Raw genomic sequence first — 27,588 nt, forward strand, 5'->3', positions numbered from 1 at the left:
CATTAATGAAGAATGAAAATAGGACAGGACTCAAGATACAATCTTGTTTAACTCCCATGGGGCAGTCAAAATAATCGGTGACTCCACTATTATGTCGTATACAAGATTTTACATTTTCATACATTGATTTTAAAATGGTAAACATTTTCCCACCAACACCAGCTGCCCTAAGACAATCCCAAAGTTTACATTGGTCAACAGTGTCGAAAGCTTTTTTAAAATCTACAAAGGCAATATAAAGTTTTCGTTTTTCGGCATCCGAGATATCTCTGAACAATAGCATAAAGTGAGAAAATATTATCAGCTGGTGAATATGATTTTCTAAAGCCAGCTTGAGTTGGTGGGATTTTGTCAAAAACATTAGCCCAGGTAGAAAGACGACTGTTTAGAATTATAGCAAACAGTTTACCTAAGATGCTTGTAAGAGAAATTGCTCTATAGTTATCGGGGTTAGTCACGTCTCCCTTTTTGAATACAGGCACAATGACAGATCTAGACCATGCATTTGGGAATATACCCTTTCTGAATATTTCGTTAAAACATTTGTGCAAAAAGGGAGTAATGATATGTTTTGAACTTTTTAACATTTCAGCTAGGACATCATCGGGGCCTGGAGATTTACCTGATTTAAGTGTATTAATGGCATCGTGTATTTCAGCGACTTCAATTTCCGATTCTAAAATATCTCGCTCAACATCAGATAAATTTACATCATTAGCAACATCATGGATGTTATCGTCGAAAATATGGTTATTTCCAAAAACCTGTTTGAAATGGAGAAGCCATTCAGGATCTGTAATTATTATTATGTGCAATGACTGGATTACGTAGAGATTTTATCTCTTTCCAAAAAAGCTTTGAGTTGTTTAATGAGTTGGTTAATTTATTCAATTTCAAATGTCTTAAAGAGTTAAGGTGTTGTCTGCATTCTGTTTTATATTTGTTTCTCAGTTTACAATAACTTCTTCTATTTAGTTCTGATCTATTTCGACGAAACTCGCGAAGTGCTCTTCTGGCTGATCTCTTGTGTTCTTTACATTTACCGTTTAAACTAAACAGCTTTTTAGGAACTAAATTTGAACACGAGCCTCGTTTCATACATTTCCCAGACTCCAAAAGAATGTTTATAAAGAGATCGACCGCATCATGCATATTACTCCTCAAAGTCTGAAACAGAGTGTCAGACACCTCATCAAAATTATTGCTTAGACATCGTAAGAAGTCAGGTTTTTTAGATTCATTCCATCTAAAGCTGTCAGAAAATATATCCTCTGATAATGGTTCCGATACAGGATTATACAATGCACACTGTATTTCTAAAGGAAAGTGGTCGGAGTCTGTGCTCTCCCCAACAGTTAGGCAATCAACAAATCTGAAGAATTCAGCTGACGCTATAAAATAGTCAACAGTGCTACTGCCATTACTACTTACATATGTTTGTTCACCACTTCTGTCGCCATGCACTCTGCCATTCATGATATACAGGTTATAAACATAACATAAGTTAAGAAGAAAGCGACCAAATTTGTTAACCACATCATCAAGTGACGATCGTTTACTAATGTCACAAGGATTGTCTTCAGGAAATATATCTGGATCACCGTGATTTAATTCAGGTTCTGGAGGGTTATTCTCAGTACCTGTTCGAGAATTGAAATCCCCACACAGTAATATAAAGAAATCAGATAGGTACTCTGATAGGTCGAGAAGAAAGTTATCAATTTTATCAAATAGGCAAGTATTTGGATTTTTCACGTAATACGTTGAGTTTTCAGGGGGAATATATAAACAGAATATCAGAATATCTTTTGGTAAACCGAAGGGAGTTTTCTTAATTTCTATGGTCAAAAGATTGTCAATATCATTTCTATGTAACACACAAAACTGTTGAAATTCATACCTGACAGCAAAGCTAACTCCACCACTATTCCTGCCATGACCTGACAATTTCACCGACGGAGAGTAAAATATTTTATATCCAGGCAACCAGTCATAGTCTACGTTGTCCAAAAAGGTTTCCGATAGACAAAGAAAGTCAAAGGTTTGTAGGTATGAAATAAAGTCATTATTTGAGAGTTTACTGGATAGACCATTCACATTCCAGCAAAGAAATCGGCACAGAGTGTTATCAATTTCATGAGTTAGGTTGATACCGGTGTGTCGTTCATTTGGCTCCTGTGAACAATTGACCGGGGCCGGGCCGAGTCCTCAAGTAGTTTTGTTCCTGGCACCTGATCTTGTCTTTCGACGAGAATCAATTGGATCTGTCGCAGTCCTTTCAAATATAGGTTCCGTAATCAGCCGGCCATTCTTGAAGTAACCGCGCATCCCTGTGTCTTTGAGATCTTTCAACTGTTGTCGTTGGCGTCTGGTCAAATCGCTTGACACTCCATACCCAGCGTCCTTCAGGGTGGCTCTCGCCCTCAGTATCTCAAGTTTGTCGTCACTCTCACGTAGTTTGGCAATCACTGGGCGTGGTTTGTTGGTGGTTTGCTGTGTCTTACCGAGACGATGTGCTCTCACAAGATCGCCGGACGTCCAAGATTTATGTGTAACACTCTGCGTAAGAATGTGTAGGACCTTCTGTTTACACTCAACGTTTGAGTCCTCGCCTTCTGGTATGCCATAAATAATCACATTGTCTCTATTACACATGTATAACACTGGCCAGAGTATCATTATGAGATGGATCTATCTTCAAGTGAGATTTATTTCTTGTTATTACACATGTATAACACTGGCCAGAGTATCATTATGAGATGGATCTATCTTCAAATGAGATTTGTTTCTTGTTATTACACATGTATAACACTGGCCAGAGTGTCATTATGAGATGGATCTATCTTCAAATGAGATTTGTTTCTTGTTATTACACATGTATAACACTGGCCAGAGTATCATTATGAGATGGATCTATCTTCAAGTGAGATTTGTTTCTTGTTATTACACATGTATAACACTGGCCAGAGTGTCATTATGAGATGGATCTATCTTCAAATGAGATTTGTTTCTTGTTATTACACATGTATAACACTGGCCAGAGTGTCATTATGAGATGGATCTATCTTCAAATAAGATTTGTTTCTTGTTATTACACATGTATAACACTGGCCAGAGTGTCATTATGAGATGGATCTATCTTCAAGTAAGATTTGTTTCTTGTTATTACACATGTATAACACGGGCCAGAGTGTCATTATGAGATGGATCTATCTTCAAATAAGATTTGTTTCTTGTTATTACACATGTATAACACTGGCCAGAGTGTCATTATGAGATGGATCTATCTTCAAATGAGATTTGTTTCTTGTTATTACACATGTATAACACTGGCCAGAGTGTCATTATGAGATGGATCTATCTTCAAGTGAGATTTATTACTTGTTATTACACATGTATAACACTGGCCAGAGTGTCATTATGAGATGGATCTATCTTCAAATGAGATTTGTTTCTTGTTATTAAACATGTATAACACTGGCCAGAGTGTCATTATGAGATGGATCTATCTTCAAGTGAGATTTATTTCTTGTTATTACACATGTATAACACTGGCCAGAGTGTCATTATGAGATGGATCTATCTTCAAGTAAGATTTGTTTCTTGTTATTACACATGTATAACACTGGCCAGAGTGTCATTATGAGATGGATCTATCTTCAAATGAGATTTATTTCTTGTTATTACACATGAATAACACGGGCCAGAGTGTCATTATGAGATGGATCTATCTTCAAATGAGATTTGTTTCTTGTTATTACACATGTATAACACTGGCCAGAGTGTCATTATGAGATGGATCTATCTTCAAGTGAGATTTGTTTCTTGTTATTACACATGTATAACATCTGGTTATAACACTGGACAGTGTTTTATTGGAAGATTCTGACATTGTACTCTTGTTATCAGTGTATTGAAACAGATGCAGTTTTCGTAATGAAATTGTGACATTATGTTTTGTTGTACAGTATGGTCATGTAGATGGCTGAATGTCCCTGCTCGTGTTTCAGACCTCTGAATGTGAAGAAGGGAGATAAGTCTGGATGTCAGACAACTGCTCGCTACCCAGTGAGGTCCGGACCTCGTCAGTTTGCTGCCTATCTGTCGGACATGGGGGCCCTGACACTGGAGGTCATGAGTGGTCAGCTAGCGGCTACTATTGGTCAGGCAGAGGTTCCTCAGATAGGGCTGCTGTCTGTCAACAGACCTATCAATGGGTTAGTAACTATATATTATAAGTTGTAGCAGGATCACGAGGGTTACAAGGCGTTAGGTTTTATATCACGAGCCGGAGGCGCATGAAACCCCATGTAGCTGTCTTGATCCTGCTTCAACAATTTTATCCTACCGACATGTTTTGATATTACATTGTGAAAACATTAAAACAAATTCAAAATTGATAGAAAACAGCTGTTCAATTGAGCAGAGGTTAGCTTGTGCTATGTCATGTGACTTTCATTGACCCGGTAAAAGCTTGATGCTTTTTGCTTGGAAGTGGGGTATAAGGGACGTATTCTGTCTCTCAGAAATCCTCATGCAACCTGTCTTGCTCATGGCGGGGTATAAATGATTTATTCACCTGCTGAGAAATGTATTTCCCTCCAAGGCGGGATACATAGTATTTTATCAAGATCACATGGACCAATCAGATATCATCATTCTGACATGGAGGTATGATATATATATATTCTAGTATATAGATGTACTGTGTCATCAGTGATAGGGAATTGGCATGTTATTTGTTGTGAGCCCTGGATGAAGTGTGACATATCCAATAGAATGGATTGTTGTTCATGTTATCAACCACTGGTAAATTAGTTACAGCTGGCCATGCTGTAGTTATAATGGTAGAAAATGCTGACTCAAGTCTTTTGTTTTTAGATTTTTCCCTGTGTTTTCACCAAACGAGGAGAAACTGGCCGAGATTCAGGTTTCTGTTGTGCTGGAGCCTTTAATGGGTAGGTGTTACTATGGGCAGGTGCTACTATGGACAGGTGCTACTATGAAGGTGCTACTATGGGCAGGTGTTACTCTGGGAAGGTGCTACTATGGGCATGTGCAACTATGGACAGGTGCTACAATGGGAAGGTGCTACTATGGGGAGGTACTACTGTGGACAGGTGCTATATGGGAAGGTTCTACCATAGGCAGGTGCTACTATGGACAGGAGCAACTATGGGCAGGTGCTACTATGGGGAAGTGCTACTATGGTGAGGTGCTACTATGGGTAAGTACTACTATGGGAAGGTGGTACTGTGGGAAGGTGCTACTTTAGGAAGGTGCTACTATGGGAAGGTGCTACAATGGGAAAGTGCTACTATGGGAAGATGCTACTGTAGACAGGTGCAACTATGGGGAGGTGCTGCTATGGACAGGAGCAACTATGGGCAGGTGCTACTATGGGGAAGTGCTACTATGGTGAGGTGCTACTATGGGTAAGTACTACTATGGGAAGGTGGTACTGTGGGAAGGTGCTACTTTAGGAAGGTGCTACTATGGGAAGGTGCTACAATGGGAAAGTGCTACTATGGGAAGATGCTACTGTAGACAGGTGCAACTATGGGGAGGTGCTGCTATGGACAGGTGCAACTATGGGCAGGTGCTACTATGGACAGGTGCTACTATCAGGGACATGTTTACTGTGGGGATGACTGATGTTAGGTAGGGATCAGTTATCAGGGTTTAGCCTGACACATAAAATTATGTCCTAAAAATGTGAATCACACAAATAATTTGTACTTCCCTTTGGATGCAAAATAGATATCATTAAGGACAATTAAATAATGGCCATTGTAGCATGCACGTTTCTATGTCTGATGTTCACTCACTCAGTAAGTTTAATTTAGACCAAGAAAAGCTCCCATCTATGCAGAAGTGCCGTGATTTACTATGAAGTGTTCTCCACTGTTTCAGTGTCATATGACAGCATGGGCTCCATCCCCACCTCAGACATCAGTTTGGAAACCCATACAACGCAGGAGTCCACCTACCCCCACCGCTACCAGCCACGCCCACACTTCAGTCAGCCTGTCATGCCTCAGGAGGACCCGTTTGTCTCCCCTGCCTCCCACCTAGATGCTGATGGTCGGAAGAAGGAGAATGGCTTGTCTCTTCCGTATGCTGCTGATGTGAAGCAGAGACTGCGATACGACGCAGTGGACACCCAGCCTGTGCAGGAAGGCAGCACAGTGTCCATCACTGCAGGCGGTCAAGTGGTCACCACCAGCGAGAGTCAGGGGACCCAGCTGAAGTCTCTGTCTCCAACACACAGCCGTGTCACAAGCAGGCCAGGTAGGCGTGGACTAGCAGTTCATTGTCTTCTGGGACAAGATTAGTGGCTTTGCTTGTTTAGCATTGTTGACTGACATGCAATGTTGTTATATCGGTTGCACACTTATATGTTTATTGTGAGGAGTCTGCCTTTTTTCAAGTGTCAGGGATGGGTGTAGACCATTAACCGCAATTTCCACTACCTTTCAGAAATGAGATGAAATAAGCAATAAGTACGAGTCAGGATAAGTATAAATGATATTTTACTCTAAAAAATATTTTTTTTGTCAAATCTTTTTTCTTGATACCTTGATGCAATGCAGGCGCTGCTGTTACCTCGGCAGGTGCCCCTTCCAGCAATGTGCTGTCTGTGCTGCTGGAGCGGGGCAAGAAGCTACGGGATGCGATGGCGGTGTCGTCCGTTGACTGCCAGGACCACCACAAGATGGTTGCAGCCGGAATCAGGCCACAGGACATAGTAGTCCCAGAGACCAAGTCAATAAACAGGTCAGTGTCTCAGTTATGTCACGGTGAAAACAGGACATCATCAGTTATAATTGAAGTGTCCAATGCTTGATGGCAAGTATAATTGAAGTGAGCAATGCTTGATAAAGTGGATTATTGAATTGTACAATGCTTGAAATCAAGTATGATGGATTATTGAAATGTACAATGCTTGATGGTAAGTATGATCGATTATTGAAGTGTGGAATGCTTGATGGCAAGTATGATGGATTATTGAAGTGTGGAATGCTTCATGGCAAGTATAATGGATTATTGAAGTGTGGAATGCTTCATGGCAAGTATGATCGATTATTGAAGTATGAATGCTTGATGGAAAGAATGATGGATTATTGAAGTGTGGAATGCTTCATGGCAAGTATAATGGGTTATTGAAGTGTGAATGCTTGATGGCAGGTATGATGGATTATTGAAGTGTGAATGCTTGATGGCAGCTTTGATGGATTATTGAAGTGTGAATGCTTGATGGCAGGTATGATGGATTATTGAAGTGTTGAATGCTTGATGGCAGCTTTGATGGATTATTGAAGCGCCCAATGCTTGATGGCAAGTATACTCAACAACAAAAGTTCCTGTGAAGTAAAGTTTGGTTTTCAATATCGTAGTACATATATGGAATTGAGTCACAAAAACTCACCTGCTACAGAAAAGCATGCATTCCATGCAAAAGTTGATGGCAGGTTTGATGGATTATTGAACTGTCCAATGCTTGATGTCAAGTATAATGTTTTATTGAAGTGTGGAATGCTTGATGGCAGGTTTGATGAATTATTGAAGTGCCCAATGCTTGATGTCAAGCATAATGGATTATTGAAGTGTGGAATGCTTGATGACAAGTATAATTAATTACTGAAATGCCTAATGCTTGATGGCAGGTATAATGGGTTTTTGAAGTGTGGAGTGCTTGATGGCAGGTATGATTTATTATTGAAGTGGGCAAAGCTTAATGGCAAGTGTAATGAATATTTGATGTGTCCAATGCTTGATTTACAGGAGCAGCTCTACTGGAAGTTTGCTGAAGGAAATTCTCCGTGCTGAGAAAGATGCAGCTAGTGTTGCCATGGCGACTGATGACATGATGGCCAGTGACATTAATTCTAAAACTGTTGACATGGTCGTTGGCTCTCCATTGCATAAAAATGATTTCAAGGTGAGAGTTTTGATACCCCCACCCAGTGACACACCCAACCAGTGACACATCCACTCAGTGTCACACCTTGTGAGGCCAATTCAACACATAATACGAACTACTTTTTATGCATAGTATATTCATTGCTAAACAGATATCATTGACTAAGATGAAGTGTTGAAGGTTGAGAAGAAACACTTTTTATGAATATTTAATCTATAAGGTTAAGATCTTAAAACTTGATAATGGTATCATTTAGATTATGTTCATTATCACCCTTTCTGAATTCTCGGATGTTGACTGATGTGGAGACTGGTATTATTTGTGTTGTAGATGTTTCAACTTCTGAACGGAGGCAGCCCAGGGACGAGTGTGTCGAGTGACCCCGCTGACCTGAGCGAGACCGGAGACCCAGTTCAGGAGGACAACATCCTGCAGGAACTGTTCTACAGACACTCGGTGAGCACCTCAACACTGCTGCCCACAACACTGCTGCCCATGAAACACTGCTGCCCACGAGACACTGCTGCCCAAGACACTTACATACATTTAGAAACTGTAATAAATCAAGCTCAGCTATGGAGTTCTGTTCCAGTCCTGATCTTGTTGTGTAATGGTTGACCAAATGGATCGGGTGGTCATGCTTTGACTTGCTGGCTGGCTGGTGTGTCATCTCACCCTAATGGCATAGATCATGCTCACGATATCTATCACTGGATTGTCTGGTTTGATGGTAGATTTGCAGGGATGTGAAATCTCCGAGGAAATGCGGAAAATCACGTTTTTTAAAACAGTTGTTCTCGGAAAAAATTATCTTCCGCGTAAACAAATGGTAAAAATTTAATATTTAAAAAAAAAAAAACACTCCGAAAAATATGATCGAAAACTGGACAAGCGTCGCGGATTGTCCTGTTTTCGATCAGAGCTTTCACCAGCATAGGTTTTCGGACATCATACGTTTTCTGTCACGAATACTTGCACTATAACGTGGGGTGTGGCGTCACACAGAAATAATAAATACTCAGAGTCAGCTGATGGCTTGTTTTTAAGATAAAGTTGTCTTTTAGCCTGTAAGTGAATGAGATGTTTTACAGTTCATGTGATTAGCGAGAAAACTATGAATATTTCTTCAGCGTCCAAAACCCCATAACATTGGGATATATCTTGTATTAATGTCTTATGTTTGCAATGGAGTTTTGTTTTTTCATCAAAAGGTAAGTACAAGGTAAGTTTTTTTCAATATGCTTCAACATGGGGAAAGGGTCAGACATTGGACACTTGTGACAGTTGTCCTTGTGTCTGGGGGATGGGGGTTGAAGTTTATGGCAGTATTGCTTCCAGACGTGGCGGGTAGCCAGGTGCGCGCAAGATATGCCCGATTTTTTAAAGGTACTGATTTAACTTAGACCCCCCTAGACTTTTCCTCTTTTTTCGGGAAACCCTGCTCACATCCCTGGATTTGATTATTTACAATCCGCTGTCATAGCTGAAATATTGCAGAGTGCGTCATTAAATATCAAACAAACAACATCATTAGATTGTCATCTGTTTTCTAACTGCAAGCAGTGGTTTAGAATTTGACACTAACTTCATGTTTGCAGGAGAGTGACGGCAGCGTTCTGAGCGAGATGAGTGGGGACGAGAGAGACAAGTCTGTCAACACCAGTACTGTCTCAATGGAGGACCCTGCCAATGTGGTGTGTACATTGCTCCAGCCTTCAGTCCTATCCATACAATACACTGCATCATACAATGATCTGTTTGTCTGGTATCTGTCATAAACATCGTCTCCCTACAAACCTCGGGACCAGTTAGGCTGGACCTCCCCCTGCTTGTCCCCACCAATGATCACACCTGAGTTTGTCCCTAAAAACCTCAGGACCAGTTAAGCTGGACCTCCCCCTGCTTGTTCTCACCAATGATCACACCACCTGAGTTTGTCCCTACAGACCTCGGGACCAGCTGAGCTGGACCTACCCCTGCTTGTCCCACCAATGATCACACCTGAGTTTGTCCATACAAACCTCGGGACCAGTTAAGCTGGACCTCCCACCTGCTTTTTCCCACCAATGATCACACCTGAGTTTGTCCATACAAACCTCGGGACCAGTTAAACTGGACTTTCCCCTGCTTGTTCCCACCAATGATCACACCTGAGTTTGTCCTTACAAACCTCGGGACCAGTTAAGCTGGACCTACCCCTGCTTGTTCCCACCAATGATCACACCTGAGTTTGTCCATACAGACCTCGGGACCAGTTAAACTGGACCTACCCCTGCTTGTTCCCACCAATGATCACACCTGAGTTTGTCCATACAGACCTCGGGACCAGTTAAACTGGACCTACCCCTGCTTGTTCCCACCAATGATCACACCTGAGTTTGTCCATACAAACCTCGGGACCAGTTAAACTGGACCTACCCCTGCTTGTTCCCACCAATGATCACACCTGAGTTTGTCCATACAGACCTCGGGACCAGTTAAACTGGACCTACCCCTGCTTGTTCCCACCAATGATCACACCTGAGTTTGTCCATACAGACCTCGGGACCAGTTAAACTGGACCTACCCCTGCTTGTTCTCACCAATGATCACACCTGAGTTTGTCCATACAAACCTCGGGACCAGCTGAGCTGGACCTACCCCTGCTTGTCCCACCAATGATCACACCTGAGTTTGTCCATACAAACCTCGGGACCAGTTAAACTGGACTTTCCCCTGCTTGTTCCCACCAATGATCACACCTGAGTTTGTCCTTACAAACCTCGGGACCAGTTAAGCTGGACCTACCCCTGCTTGTTCCCACCAATGATCACACCTGAGTTTGTCCATACAAACCTCGGGACCAGTTAAACTGGACCTACCCCTGCTTGTTCCCACCAATGATCACACCTGAGTTTGTCCATACAAACCTCGGGACCAGTTAAACTGGACCTACCCCTGCTTGTTCCCACCAATGATCACACCTGAGTTTGTTCCTACAGACCTCGGGACCAGTTGAGCTGGACCTACCCCTGCTTGTTCCCACCAATGATCACACCTGAGTTTGTCCATACAGACCTCGGGACCAGTTAAACTGGACCTACCCCTGCTTGTCCCACCAGTGATCACACCTGAGTTTGTCCATACAGACCTCAGGACCAGTTAAACTGGACTTTCCCCTGCTTGTTCCCACCAATGATCACACCTGAGTTTGTCCATACAAACCTCAGGACCAGTTAAACTGGACTTTCCCCTGCTTGTCCCACCAATGATCACACCTGAGTTTGTCCATACAGACCTCGGGACCAGTTAAGCTGGACCTACCCCTGCTTGTTCCCACAAATGATCACACCTGAGTTTGTTCCTACAGACCTCGGGACCAGTTAAACTGGACCTACCCCTGCTTGTTCCCACCAATGATCACACCTGAGTTTGTCCTTACAAACCTCGGGACCAGTTAGGCTGGACCTACCCCTGCTTGTTCCCACCAATGATCACACCTGAGTTTGTCCATACAGACCTCGGGACCAGTTAAACTGGACCTACCCCTGCTTGTCCCACCAGTGATCACACCTGAGTTTGTCCATACAAACCTCGGGACCAGTTAAACTGGACCTACCCCTGCTTGTCCCACCAGTGATCACACCTGAGTTTGTTCCTACAGACCTCGGGACCAGTTAAGCTGGACCTACCCCTGCTTGTTTGTTCAAGAGCTTTGAATCTGATTTTGAAAATGGCCATCATGGTAGCTGTGATGTAAAGTACATGTAACTTGTGCATGTAACTTGTGCATGTAACTTGTGCATGTAACTTGTACATGTAACTTGTGCATGTAACTTGTACATTAACTTGTGCATGTAACTTGTGCATGTAACTTGTACATTAACTTGTACATGTTACTTGTGCATGTAACTTGTACATTAACTTGTGCATGTAACTTGTACATGTAACTTGTACATGTAACTTGTGCATGTAACTTGTGCATGTAACTTGTGCATGTAACTTGTGCATGTAACTTGTACATGTAACTTGTGCCTGTAACTTGTACATTAACTAGTACATGTTACTTGTGCATGTAACTTGTACATTAACTTGTGCATGTAACTTGTACATGTAACTTGTACATGTAACTTGTGCATGTAACTTGTACATGTTACTTGTGCATGTAACTTGTGCATGTAACTTGTGCATGTTACTTGTGCATGTAACTTGTGCATGTAACTTGTACATGCAACTTGTGCATGTTACTTGTGCATGTAACTTGTGCATGTAACTTGTACATGCAACTTGTGCATGTTACTTGTGCATGTAACTTGTGCATGTAACTTGTGCATGTAACTTGTGCATGTTACTTGTGCATGTAACTTGTACATTAACTTGTGCATGTAACTTGTGCATGTAACTTGTGCATGTAACTTGTACATGTAACTTGTGCATGTAACTTGTACATTAACTTGTGCATGTAACTTGTGCATGTAACTTGTACATGTAACTTGTACATGTAACTTGTGCATGTAACTTGTACATTAACTTGTGCATGTAACTTGTGCATGTAACTTGTACATGTTACTTGTGCATGTAACTTGTACATTAACTTGTGCATGTAACTTGTGCATGTAACTTGTGCATGTAACTTGTACATGTAACTTGTACATGTAACTTGTGCATGTAACTTGTACATTAACTTGTGCATGTAACTTGTACATTAACTTGTGCATGTAACTTGTGCATGTAACTTGTACATGTAACTTGTGCATTGCAGCAATATTCAGAATTCCTTCTTGCAGATTTGGAAACATTGTGGAAATTTAGATATTTGTTTTGTACTTGTTAATACTTTTGGCGGTATCCAGGTGAGCTACTGTGCTGTGACACTATTTTGAATTTTTGTCTTGAAAGTTACTTTGATTTCAGTACTGACAAGTGAATAAAGGACTTTGCAGCATCGATTCATGACAATTACAGAATGTTTTGTGAGGGGTTGGCCTATACCAAATGCATGTAATAAAATAAGTCATCAAGAGGTTTTCAGGTTGTGTGGCCACTTGAGAACGTGGGAACTGGATTGTCTGGTCCAGACTTTTTTACCTACATACCATCGTATAGCTGGGATATTGCTGAGTGCAGCTTGACACAATAAACAAACATGTAGCCTGGTGTTCATTGTTGCTTTGTAATTACAGAGGCCTCCATCGAGAAGATCGTCCCTGTCCAGCCTCTCACTTCAGTTTCCAGAAGAAGAGAAGAAGAAACCAAAGCGGTCCACCTCCAAAACAAGAAAGAAACTAAGAACAAGGGGAAAAAACAAAGGTTGTAAGGTTCAGAGGTCAAGGTCATCGTCACGTTCCAGATCAAGAACAAGAACCTCTGCTAAGTTGAGACAGAGAGCCAGTAGTGCTAGTGATGCAAGTGACAATGATGTTCCAAGTACTCCGAGGTCGGAGGTATCGCGTGTGTCCTTTGACATGACGCCATCGGATGTCGATGAGCCTGTTCAAGGTAAGCTAAGCAAGCATCTGGCAACTGTGATGCGAGTTGTATGAGACAATAGACATGATGGAAGAAGAGTGTCAATATTGAATAAAATATGTTGAATTTCATCTAAGTATTCTGATGCCACGTTATTATAAGACTGGAGCATTTCTTCTCCTTGCAGACAATCCCAGGTCCAAGACAGTGGATGGTCTGAGTGTGGAGAGGCTAACGCTGCTTGGCCGAGTCCATGTGGCACGGGTTAGTGTGTACTCGCTAACCTTGCACACAGATCAGGACACGTCACTGGTCAGCAACCACAGCACCAAGGCAAACAAAGGCAAACGAAAAGGAAAACCGCCAAGACCAACCAGCAAGTCAAAAAAACCTTGGTAAAACTTATTGAACTATATGTTTATTGGAGCTTACTTCAACAAAACAGACATCAGTTGTAAGTGTTTCAGGTTTTGGTGGGGAGATGTTACCACTGATAGATTGTGTACAGTAGGTATATCATTGACTTATATACTTGGTCCTAGGGTAATTTCACCTAGTTTTAAACTTATTCTTTCTCAAAATATGCATTTCTCCGATCCGGTTGTGGAAACATCCTAGTTTCTAGCTTCAAAGAAACAACTCGCCCAAACACATCCTATTTGTCACTATATTCTCCACTGTAATCATGAGTCATGCACCAATGCATTCCTCTGTCATTCCTTCACCCTCATTCTCTGTCTTATTGCCTGATGGATAGGACAGACAGTACATGTGGTTGACAGTTTGATCTCCTCATGATCCTCTGTCACTTATCTTCCGACGAGGACTTTGAACATGTTCTGTTCAAGACGTATTTTCACCTTGTCCTGGCTACAGCAGCCCGCATCAGTGAAATCCATGCCTTAGATGTCAATAAAGTTTGGTTTCAACCACAGCACCATGGTCAAGGGACTTTATAGCTAAGAACCAGCTCCCTGGGCAACAAGATCAACTCTTTACACTCCCACTGCTGTCCTTGCAGTTGAGACCGATGATGTTTAAGACCTCTTGCTCTGTGCAGTTTGAGCCTTGAGGATCTATCTACCTCAAGGCCTCTCAGGCCTTACATCATTCACACAAGCCTTTATTAATCCCATTATCAATGGGACACGGGCAGTGGCTTCCACCTTGGCGTTGCACAGCAACTGCACTCAATCAGTCATCATGGAGGGATGTTTCTGGAGGTTGGACACAGGGTTTGGTTCCCCCTATCTTTATGACGTCTCAGCTGGCGATGTCCAAGGTCTTCATCACTTTGGTTCTCTTGTCTTGGCCCAGCAACCTACAACAGCCCGTCAGCACAGATGAGGATACCAAGCGTGCAAGTCCCATGTGCACTTCCCTATATATATATATATATATATATATATATATATATATATATATATAGCAATAAATACTTGAAGATGTTTTATTGTTTCTTATTCATTTATCAGGTTCCCAGACAAGTTCCGAGGAGTAGGGTATATACTCTTGTCTGGTGAGACATCAGTCGACGTCATAGAAGTCACCATCCAGTGTGGCCATTTGTTTAAATGGTGTCCTGATCTTCTGCCTGCATGTGGTGGGCATGTCTTGGGCATGTGGTGTCTCAATAGTTGATCAAATATTGTCAATCGTTTCCTCCTCTCGTTCTCAGCATACTCAATCTCTGTGGTTGTGATTGCTAGCTTTGACGCAGTATAAAAAGAGATGCCAAGCTGGTCCACCTTACGTCTTATTGATGTGTGAGGTCTATCTTGTAGAACCTACTGCCCAAGGAAGAGGTGTTTGTAACAGAACACTTCCTCTTTTATGGGGTGAGGTTAAAGTTGGGGCTGAGTAGGCTGTCCTTGGATCGGCATCCTGCTTGATTACCCGGTCATGCTGTATCTGTCTTAGTAGCACAAAGAGGTTTTCAGAAGCAAGCCTTACACAATTTCTAATTCTACAACTAAGCTTTGTGACAATCCTTGAATTTAATCATGTTTAGATCCAGCTTCCTCGTGTACCTCTCACGGTTGAGGTCCAACACAGACTAGGGTATCTCACACGCTACCGTATTTTCTTGAGTATAGTGTGCACTCGAGTATAATGCGCACCCCCCTCTAGCGGATTCAGTATTTTGTAAACAAATAATTCGAATACTATGCGCAGAAAAAAATTTACACAGTACCCCTTCAGGAAATTCCGGTAAACGGACGGGTGATGAGAAACTTGGTCAGTACAAATTTGAAATTAGAGATAAAAAAATTACCAGACATGTTGATTTACTGTTTAAATTGTATTTTTTTTTTCTGCTTGGCATTGTTTTACATCGAGGGATTAAGATTACCTTGCGTATTTTCTCAGTAACTAAGCCGAAAACAGCAATCAGCTGTACACACATTTTCTTGGAATCTACCGGTGATTTGGTCAAGACACACTCAATGATATAACTTTACAGGGTTTTAATGCAAAAATTGTATCTGAAATTATAATTTTTTCAGGAATAATATATTCCAATATCTTTTTAGTTTAGTTGCAGTTTTTACTAAATATATTTAAAATAATTATAACCCAAAGCGAAGCAGCTGATCACTATTGCTGATTATTATTTGGAACCAGTTTGACCAGTCACCGTCAAGGCTCCCGCGCACGTGATCACGAGAACTACATGTTGACATCATGTTGAATCGTCAAACTATAACAAATATGCGGCGTCAGTAGCGGTAATCTATTCGTGGTTGCTGTTAATAACTGTGAGTTGTCCGATCTTCCGTTCGCTTCACACATGATTTCGCCGAAATTGATTAAAACTATATTAAGGAATTTTTAATAAAATTTATGAAATAAGTTACAAACATAAGTCCAGATATACAAAGAACACTTTTTATAGCCAGAGTGTGTCATTACATGATTGATTTCCGTTGGTGGGAAAAAAACATCAAAACTGATTAATGAGTGTATAATGCGCACCCCCTTCTACACAGCTGTATTTTTTGGAGAAAAAAGTGTGCACTATGCTCAAGAAAATATGGTATATACGTCTACCCAACCATCCCCACATCACATGCCCCACAGCCTGTATGCTCTAGAAAGGGAATGAGGGTTCAGGGTATGTCAGGTGATGGATCGCAAGGGGCATCATCACACCGGGTGGCATCACATGGCCCACAGCCAGTATGCTCTAGAAAGGGATGGCATCACATGAGATTGCAGTGGTGTGTGACCCATGATTACTGTGGTAACTATAGTGATGTGTGGTGTGTGTGACCCATGATTACTGTGGTAACTATAGTGATGTATGGTGTGTGTGACCCATGATTACTGTGGTAACTATAGTGATGTATGGTGTGTGTGACCCATGATTACTGTGGTAACTATAGTGATGTATGGTGTGTGTGACCCATGATTACTGTGGTAACTATAGTGATGTATGGTGTGTGACCCATGATTACTGTGGTAACTATAGTGATGTATGGTGTGTGACCCATGATTACTGTGGTAACTATAGTGATGTATGGTGTGTGTGACCCATGATTACTGTGGTAACTATAGTGATGTATGGTGTGTGTGATCCATGATTACTGTGGTAACTATAGTGATGTATGGCGTGTGTGATCCATGATTACTGTGTTAACTATAGTGATGTATGGTGTGTGACCCATGATTACTGTGTTAACTATAGTGATGTATGGTGTGTGTGACCCATGATTACTGTGGTAACTATAGTGATGTATGGTGTGTGACCCATGATTACAGTGGTAACTATAGTGATGTATGGTGTGTGTGACCCATGATTACTGTGGTAACTATAGTGATGTATGGTGTGTGTGACCCATGATTACTGTGGTAACTATAGTGATGTATGGTGTGTGTGACCCATGATTACTGTGGTAACTATAGTGATGTATGGTGTGTGTGATCCATGATTACTGTGTTAACTATAGTGATGTATGGTGTGTGTGACCCATGATTACTGTGGTAACTATAGTGATGTATGGTGTGTGACCCATGATTACTATGGTAACTATAGTGATGTATGGTGTGTGTGACCCATGATTACTGTGGTAACTATAGTGATGTATGGTGTGTGTGACCCATGATTACTGTGGTAACTATAGTGATGTATGGTGTGTGTGACCCATGATTACTGTGGTAACTATAGTGATGTATGGTGTGTGTGATCCATGATTACTGTGTTAACTATAGTGATGTATGGTGTGTGACCCATGATTACTATGGTAACTATAGTGATGTATGGTGTGTGACCCATGATTACTGTGTTAACTATAGTGATGTATGGTGTGTGACCCATGATTACTGTGTTAACTATAGTGATGTATGGTGTGTGACCCATGATTACTGTGTTAACTATAGTGATGTGTGGTGTGTGTGACCCATGATTACTGTGGTAACTATAGTGATGTATGGTGTGTGTGACCCATGATTACTGTGTTAACTATAGTGATGTATGGTGTGTGTGATCCATGATTACTGTGTTAACTATAGTGATGTATGGTGTGTGTTGGGGTGAGTTGGGTTTTTTTAGCTGGAATTTTTTTTCTTGGACGTTTCCACACCAGGATCAAAGAATAAGGAAAAAAGGATATTTTCAATATCACAAGCCGGTCTTATTTCAATCCCAGTTGGTTGGACATGCTTGTATTTGGATATTTTCTGAATATATTATTACTTTTGCCACCTTCCTCCCAACACATATACACAAACAGACACACATACACAGACACACAGACAGACACACAGACACAGACGGACACACACAGGTGCACAGACACACACATGGACACACACACACACACACACACACACACACACACACACACACACACACACACACACACACACACACACACACACACACACACACCTTGTTTTCCTCAGTGATATGTGTATGGATTATTGGTCACACCAGTGTAGAACCATGTTTGATGTCTACATGGTGTTAGATGGATGACATAGGTTTCTTCTCATGTTCCAGCACCTACTTCATAGAATATCAGTTTCCAGTCGTGGCGACCTCCAGAGACAAATACTCACCCAATACGATGGCAACAGAGGTCATGAGAGTGGCTTCAAAGAACATAAAAAATAACGGTACAGGCACTTTTGTCCAATTGTTTTAGACCGGCATCTAGTGTGACACTGCCTTTCCAATTAACCCTTTATCCCGAACTCCACATCTCATTGTTTCTCACCTTGACCTTGGGGTGTTCCTCTGACTCTTCTCACTTTGTGACTTTAACTACCTGTGATCTGTCTTGTCCCCATTAATCTGTATGATAAGATCAGTAATTTATGAAGATGTGGACACTTTGAATGGCATGTTTAATACTATGACCTTTATGGTTATCCGATTAAAACTATCATTTTCATTTACAGCAATGGGACTCAAAAAGTTGATTTACGAAACTGAAATTCCATGCATGTGGTCCCTGTAGGGATACCGAGAAAGAGTGGGTTAGATGCCCAACACTTGTTGGTAAATTGGCTCGGTTGATCAGGCTCATTGATTTGGTCCTAGTGACTTGGTGGCCTGGTCCAGACAAGCTCATGTCATGTACATCATGACGTGGAAGTCAACAGTTCTGTGCTCTATGTTTCAGTGGTGACATTCAGTCACCGGTCAGTTTTTCCCATCATGTTTGATGGCAGCTCCATTGAGAAATGGTGGAAATCTGCCCTTGTGTTTAAAGTCTTCTCCAGAGAGGCAGGACAGAAGATTGTAAGTTTCTCACTTAAACCTTTTTATCTCCTCAATAAGTGAATAAGATTGATAACTGACTGGAACCCAGTGTTAAGTCAATGAAGATTATATTGATTGATCAGCCTGTGTGACCTTATTGATGGTGTGTGACTGTACCCAATGGTGTGGAAAGATGTGACCTGGTTGATGGTATGTGACTGTACTCCATGGTGTGGATAGATGTGACCTGGTTGGTGGTGTGTGACTGTACCCCATGGTGTGGATAGATGTGATCTGGTTGATGGTGTGTGACTGTACCCCATGGTGTGGAAAGATGTGATCTGCTTGATGTTGTGTGATTGTACCCCATGGTGTGGATAGATGTGATCTGGTTGATGGTGTGTGACTGTACCCCATGGTGTGGATAGATGTGATCTGGTTGATGGTGTGTGACTGTACCCCATGGTGTGGATAGATGTGATCTGCTTGATGGTGTGTGACTGTACCCCATGGTGTGGATAGATGTGATCTGCTTGATGGTGTGTGACTGTACCCCATGGTGTGGATAGATGTGACCTGGTTGATGGTGTGTGACTGTACCCACTTCTGTGGAAAGATGAGATCTGGTTGATGGTGTGTGACTGTACCCCACGGTGTGGATAGATTTAATCTGGTTGTAGGTTTGTGACTGTACCCCATGGTGTGGATAGATGTGATCTGGTTGATGGTGTGTGACTGTACCCACTGCTGTGGAAAGATGTGATCTGGTTGATGGTGTGTGACTGTACCCCATGGTGTGGAAAGATGTGATCTGGTTGATGGTGTGTGACTACACCATGGTGTGGATAGATGTGATCTGGTTGATTGTGTGTGACTACACCATGGTGTGGATAGATGTGACCTGGTTGATGGTGTGTGACTGTACCCCATGGTGTGGATAGATGTGATCTGGTTGATGGTGTGTGACTGTACTCCATGGTGTGGATAGATGTGATCTGGTTGATTGTGTGTGACTACACCATGGTGTGGATAGATGTGACCTGGTTGATGGTGTGTGACGGTACCCAATGGTGTGGATAGATGTGATCTGGTTGATGGTGTGTGACTGTACCCCATGGTGTGGATAGATGTGATCTGGTTGATGGTGTGTGACTACCCCATGGTGTGGATAGATGTGATCTGGTTGATGGTGTGTGACTGTACCCCGTGGTGTGGATAGATGTGATCTGGTTGATGGTGTGTGACTGTACCCCATGGTGTGGATAGATGTGATCTGGTTGATGGTGTGTGACGGTACCCAATGGTGTGGATAGATGTGATCTGGTTGATGGTGTGTGACTGTACCCCATGGTGTGGATAGATGTGATCTGGTTGATGGTGTGTGACTACCCCATGGTGTGGATAGATGTGATCTGGTTGATAGTGTGTGACTGTACCCCATGGTGTGGATAGATATGATCTGGTTGATAGTGTGTGACTGTACTCCATGGTGTGGAAAGATGTTATCTGGTTGATGGTGTGTGACTGTACCCCATGGTGTGGATAGATGTGACCTGGTTGATGGTGTGTGACTGTACTCCATGGTGTGGATAGATGTGATCTGGTTGATGGTGTGTGACTGTACCCCATGGTGTGGATAGATGTGATCTGGTTGATGGTGTGTGACTGTACCCCATGGTGTGGATAGATGTGATCTGGTTGATGGTGTGTGACTACCCCATGGTGTGGATAGATGTGACCTGGTTGATGGTGTGTGACTATACTCCATGGTTCGGATAGATGTGATCAGCTTGATGGTGTGTGACTGTACCCCATGGTGTGGATAGATGTGACCTGGTTGATGGTGTGTGACTATACTCCATGGTTCGGATAGATGTGATCTGGTTGATGGTGTGTGACTGTACCCCATGGTGTGGATAGATGTGATCTGCTTGATGGTGTGTGACTGTACCCCATGATGTGGAAAGATGTGACCTGGTTGGTGGTGTGTGACTGTACCCCATGGTGTGGATAGATGTGATCTGGTTGATGGTGTGTGACTACCCCATGGTGTGGATAGATGTGACCTGGTTGATGGTGTGTGACTGTACCCCATGATGTGGATAGATGTGATCTGGTTGATGGTATGTGACTGTACCCCATGGTGTGGATAGATGTGACCTGGTTGATGGTGTGTGACTGTACCCCATGGTGTGGAAAGATGTGATCTGGTTGATGGTGTGTCAGTGCTCCCCATCACAACATATACTCATTAGCTCACTCACTTGTTTGTTTGACAATTGATTGACATGTCTGACTGTCCGGCTAGCCGGCACCTGTGGGGTCGTGTGGAGTGTCCCTCAAGTCCATCCTCAAGTCGGATAGTCTGTGCAGTGACCGGCAGCTTGAGGTCAGGGAGTCCAGCAGAAACACGTCCCTCAACTCCTCACTCCGCCACAACAGTCTGTGTGGAGTCTTCGGACATCTCAAGGTGAAATATCAATATACAGTGAATATACCAATTCAAGCAGAGTCAGACCATTATGTCGATAAGGATTAAATGAGGCCATAGAGTTACATCATCTTCTAGAGATAGTCAAGGTCTTGACAACAAGCTTTCACTGCATTTAGTTCATGCAGAATATTTGTACATGAGCAATTCCTTTTTTCTGACAGTACAGGAGAAACAAGATGTGTCTTGAAATATTGACCATTAATCTTGATAGAAAGATACATTTTGGAGCAGAGACTTTGAAACTTAGACTCGTATATTTATGTTGCTGAACATTTCATCGTTATACTTATCTTATGATCTGTCCCCTGATGAAGCGTTGTGTATGTATAATAAACCTTCTAAATGCCTTCAAAGACTCTGTATCACTTCAATTCCAGACGGTGGTTGAGTTAGCATCGGACCACCGCGAGTTTGCCACAGCTCTGGCTAAGACCAAGCTTGTGGAGATGAGTGGCAGGGCCAAGATTGTCCCCATTCCCGAACCTGCTCCTCCCTCTTCTCAGACAGCTGGCAGCCTCAACTCTCTGCCTCCTCCACCATTTGTGGTGCAGACCAGACATGCAGGTGAGGTGTCATCCCCGGGGACAAGGAGACTTGACCACAGCTTGTGGCCACAGTAACTTCTCAGGTCTTGCCTATCATAGCAAGTGTGAATTATGTTTGGTACAGTCTCTATCTGATAACATACTGTGAGGTCTCTATCTGATAACTTGCTGTGTGGTCTATCTCATAACATGCTGTGTGGTCTCTATCTGATAACATACTGTGTGGTCTATCTCATAACATGCTGTGTGGTCTCTATCTAATAACATACTGTGTGGTCTCTAGCTGATAACAAACTGTGTGGTCTCTATCTGATAACATACTGTGAGGTCTCTATTTGATAACATGCTGTGTGGTCTCTATCTGATAACATACTGTGTGGTCTATCTCATAACATGCTGTGTGGTCTATCTCATAACATACTGTGTGGTCTCTAGCTGATAACAAACTGTGTGATCTCTATCTGATAACATGCTGTGTGGTCTCTATCTGATAACCTGCTGTAAGGCCTCTGTATGAAAACGTGGTCTCTATCTGATCATATGCTGTGTGGTCTATCTCATAACATACTCTGTGGTCTCTATCTGATAACATGCTGTGTGGTCTCTATCTAATAACATGCTGTGAGGTCTCTAGCTGATAACATACTGTGTGTTCTCTATCTAATAACATGCTCTAGCTGGTATGCTGTGTGGTCTATCTCATAACATGCTGTGTGGTCTCTATCTGATAACATACTGTGTGGTCTATCTCATAACATGCTGTGTGGTCTCTATCTAATAACATACTGTGTGGTCTCTAGCTGATAACAAACTGTGTGGTGTCTATCTGATAACATGCTGTGTGGTCTCTATCTGATAACCTGCTGTAAGGTCTCTATATGAAAACATGTTGTGGTCTCTATCTGATCACATGCTGTGTGGTCTATCTCATAACATACTCTGTGGTGTCTATCTGATATCATGCTGTAAGGTCTCTATCTGATAACATGCTGTAAGGTCTCTATCTGATCATATGCTGTGTGGTCTATTTGATAACATGCTGTGTGGTCTATCTGATAACATACTGTGTGGTCTCTATCTGATCACATGCTGTGTGGCAGGGGTCCGGAAAATTTAAAATCCCAATCGGACATTTGCATTTAGGCCACGCCCCCTGCAAATAGCGTATTTTAGTACGACTTTTTACACACACATTACAAGTTGTTACGTATTCATAATATGATGAATTATGAATTGTTTCAATTTGAATTGTTTATTTCACCGGACAATTAATAACAAATAATATCATTTTAGATATATATGGAAAACAAGACAGATAATATAATCATAAATACTAAAATATCGTTGATAGCAATTGTTATTTGAATACCTTTTTCATCTGTTCTTAATTATTGACCATAACAAAATTTGATATCGATCGTCACAGAAAGCAAAATGGCGGTCAATCAAGATTCAGTATACGACTAGCTACTGAAAACAATAAGATCTGCAAATCCTCATTGTAAGTCAACCAAGTGAAAGTCATTAGCCATCACTTACAAAATTATCATTCAGACTTTGAGGGTTTGGCAGATCCGCTCGACTGATTTGCATCGGTCGACTGGCTGTCGTCACGCTTTCGCTTCTTGTCTAAGGTTACGTATCGTAGCATTGTGAGGATAATGAGGTACATCGATGATGCAAGGTATTTATGTACAGTTGTAAACACATTTTACTCAAATTAACAAGATGTTCTCAGTAATTAATCCTCGATTATTCAGTGTCAACTCAGTTTATTGCCTATTACAGTGATAGACCGATTGGACTATCATGTAGGTACAATGTATTTACAGCAATCAAAACAAATAAAGCCTGTCAGTGTAGATAATCTTCATTGTGTTACAACTGCAGACAGAAACTGCTCAGTCCTAACTGTTGATCACGTCCGATCAAAATTTAAGAATGTCCGGACTATACTTTTTAAAATGTCCGGACAGAAAAATTTAAATGTCTGGTAAGCAATATTTTAAACGGACATTTGAGATTCTCAATCGGACATGTCCGGCACATATGACGGTTTCCGGACCCCTGCTGTGTGGTCTCTATTTGATAACATGCTCTAGCTGATTGGCTGTGTGGTCTCTATCTGATATCATGTTGTAAGGTCTCTATATGATGACATGTTGTGGTTTCTATCTGATAACATGCTGTGGTCAATCTGATAACATGCTGTGTGGTCTATCTGATAACATACTGTGTGGTCTCTATCTGATAACATGCTCTAGCTGATATGCTGTGTGGTCTCTATCTGATAACATGCTGTGTGGTCTTTATCTGATAACATGCTCTAGCTGATATGCAATGTGGTCTATCTGATAACATTCTGTGTGGTCTCTATCTGATAACATACTGTGTGGTCTCTATCTGATAACATGCTGTGGTCAATCTGATAACATGCTGTGTGGTCTATCTGATAACATACTGTGTGGTCTCTATTTGAAAACATGCTCTAGCTGATATGCTGTGTGGTCTCTCTCTATCTGATAACATGCTGTGAGGTCTCTTTATGATGACATGTTGTGGTCTCTATCTGATAACATACTGTGTGATCTCTATCTGATAACATACTGTGTGGTCTCTATCTGATAACATGCTTTTTGGTCTATATGATAATATGCTCTAGCTGATATGCTGTGAGGTCTCTATCTAATAACATGCTGCGAGGTCTCTATATGATGACATGTTGTGGCATCTATCTGATAACATACTGTGTGGTCTCTATCTGATAACATGCTTTTTGGTCTATATGATAATATGCTCTAGCTGATATGCTGTGTGGTATCTATCTGATAACATGCTGTGAGGTCTCTAAATGATAACGTGTGTGGTCTCTATCTGATGACATGCTGTGTGGTCTCTATCTGATAACATGCTGTGAGGTCTCTTTATGATGACATGTTGTGGTCTCTATCTGATAATATACTGTGTGGTCTCTATCTGATAACATGCTTTTTGGTCTATATGATAATATGCTCTAGCTGATATGCTGTGAGGTCTCTATCTGATAACATGCTGCGAGGTCTCTATATGATGACATGTTGTGGCATCTATCTGATAACATACTGTGTGGTCTCTATCTGATAACATGCTTTTTGGTCTATATGATAATATGCTCTAGCTGATATGCTGTGTGGTATCTATCTGATAACATGCTGTGAGGTCTCTAAATGATAACGTGTGTGGTCTCTATCTGATGACATGCTGTGAGGTCTCTAAATGATAACGTGTGTGGTCTCTATCTGATGACATGCTGTGTGGTCTCTGTCTGATAACATGTTGTGTGGTCTCTGTCTGATAACTTTCTGTGTGGTCTATCTAATAACATGCTGTGTGGTCTTTATCTGGTGACCTTGCTATTTGCGTTTTCTAAGGGATTAATTCATCATTTCAAAGGCGTAATGTTTTGTGTGGGATTAGTGTCAAATGTCAAGGTCACACATATACAGATAAATATTCCCCGTATACTTTATATTTACACTTAGTGACATATTTAGCTTTTAATGTATATGTTGATTTTATTGAAGTAATCACAAAAGGGACATTTGTTTTTTTCAGATTTTCCTGCTCATCTATTGTCTTCTCAAGATAGCCAACCAATGCCTTCATTACAAGCTCAGTCATCCAATCATGTTTCACAACACTTCAACGACAATACCTCCAGCATTGCTCAAACATCATCAGTCAACCACCTACATCAACTCCACTCCGTCCCATCTCAAGCTGTCAGTCAACCCAACACCAACAACCAACCAGAAGTGAGACCTCTTTCTTCCACCAGCACCAGTTCCATCTGAATTACATTTTAGAAAGTGATAATAATAATAATAATAATAATAATAATGGACTTTAGTAGTGTGCCACTTCCACCCATTATTGTATGCTCCTAAAGAGAAAAGAATCATGTATGGAGTAGACATAGATGAAAGTAGGAGTAGTGAGCCTGAAGAGATGCAAGCCTCAAAGTTTAAATTTTTACCAAGTAGCCATCTGTCTACAGGCATTTTTTTCCAGCTAGCCAGTCTTGGAATTGTATGTTAATGGAAATTGTACTTGATTTTCGTTATTTGTGACTCAAACGATGATGCAATTTATGTTACTAGATTATTTAGTTATATCCTTGCTTATTCAATGAGCATTGTCGTCTGAAATAAGATGCTAATTACATTAATATTTATGTATTTCTGTTCATTGTCGACTTGAGCAAAACTTATACACAAGTACAATTATTAGGAGACATGTTTTCCACATTTAGCTGTTATTTATTTTTGTGTCTTCAAATGTGAAGCAATAGAATTTAGGTGCCACAAGATATTTTCAAGTAGTCATTTGGCTACCTCTGAATTTTAGACAGTAGACAAATTGAAATTTAGGTCGAATTAGCGATCCTTTTAGTCGCAACTATGTGGCCTGAGATGGGTGTCAGGATGGCTGTGAAGCAGGCTGTAGACGACTGAAGACTGCTTAATGCCTCGATATCAGCAGGGGGGCGGTCGGGTAGCCTAGTGATTAAAGCTTTCGATCGTCACGCCGAAGACCCGGGTTCGAATCCCGAAATGGGTACAATGTGCGAAGCTCATTTCTGGTGTCCCCCGCTGTGATATTGCAGGAATATTGCTAAAAGCGGCGTTAAACCATAATCACTCACTCACTCACTGATATCAGCAGGGAAAGCCACCTTGGGTCTACCTGCATCACAGACAAATGTTAGCACGATGCAAACTGAGATCATTATGATTTCACAACACTGTGAAAGGGACGTCTTTGAACAATTACCTGCAGCCGTAGCATACATGTTTTCATGGTGTTGATCTCTGAGTGTCATGTTATATTCCTGACTGTTGCAATGTCTTCTTGTCCAGCCACTGACCCTGCACATGATGTTGATGGTGCCCAACGGTCAGAACCTCAGCCTACAGGGAGTGCCCCCATTACACCTGGTCAACCGGCGTCCCATGCTGTTACAACAACCTCCCCCTACATCAGGTGAGTGAACTCGCTGTTACAACAACCCCCCTCCCCACTCCCATGTTGTGAAGAGTCTAATAGTCACATGCATGAAAATAAACAGTGATGACTGAGGTCCTTAAGCTGAACATAGCAGAGAGTGATCAGGCTGTTACAACAACCCCCGACCCCTCTCCCATGTTGGGAAGAGTGTAATAGTCACATGCATGAAAATAGACCGTGATGACTGAGGTCCTTAAGCTGAACATAGCACAGAGTGATCAGGCTGTTACAACAATCCCCCTCCACTCTCCCATGTTGGGAAGAGTGTAATAGTCACATGCATGAAAATAGACAGTGATGACTGAGGTCCTTGAGCTGAACATAGCACAGAGTGATCAGGCTGTTACAACAATCCCCCTCCACTCTCCCATGTTGGGTTAGTGTGCATGAAAATAGACAGTGATGACTGAGGTCCTTAAGCTGA

At 41.7% G+C, this 27,588-nt stretch overlaps 1 protein-coding gene across 2 annotated transcripts in view; it reads left to right on the plus strand.

Moving 5' to 3' along the window:
- LOC139449453 (C2 domain-containing protein 3-like) overlaps positions 1–27,588 on the plus strand; it is a 101,700-nt gene that overhangs the window by 13,991 nt on the left and 60,121 nt on the right. For both annotated transcript variants that reach the window (XM_071230854.1, XM_071230855.1), the window contains exons 3-17: positions 4,011–4,217; positions 4,882–4,958; positions 5,914–6,291; positions 6,594–6,777; positions 7,786–7,942; positions 8,255–8,380; positions 9,523–9,618; positions 13,087–13,402; positions 13,560–13,767; positions 18,375–18,490; positions 19,000–19,118; positions 21,388–21,549; positions 21,951–22,137; positions 25,713–25,912; positions 27,017–27,140. In XM_071230854.1, coding sequence (XP_071086955.1) covers positions 4,011–4,217; positions 4,882–4,958; positions 5,914–6,291; positions 6,594–6,777; positions 7,786–7,942; positions 8,255–8,380; positions 9,523–9,618; positions 13,087–13,402; positions 13,560–13,767; positions 18,375–18,490; positions 19,000–19,118; positions 21,388–21,549; positions 21,951–22,137; positions 25,713–25,912; positions 27,017–27,140 — 2,657 coding nt within the window. The remainder of the gene's footprint in view (positions 1–4,010; positions 4,218–4,881; positions 4,959–5,913; positions 6,292–6,593; positions 6,778–7,785; positions 7,943–8,254; positions 8,381–9,522; positions 9,619–13,086; positions 13,403–13,559; positions 13,768–18,374; positions 18,491–18,999; positions 19,119–21,387; positions 21,550–21,950; positions 22,138–25,712; positions 25,913–27,016; positions 27,141–27,588) is intronic.

Source organism: Haliotis cracherodii, unplaced genomic scaffold (assembly GCF_022045235.1).
Source record: "Haliotis cracherodii isolate W230 unplaced genomic scaffold, xgHalCrac1.p SCAF_8, whole genome shotgun sequence".
Classification (NCBI taxonomy): Eukaryota; Metazoa; Mollusca; class Gastropoda; order Lepetellida; family Haliotidae; genus Haliotis; species Haliotis cracherodii.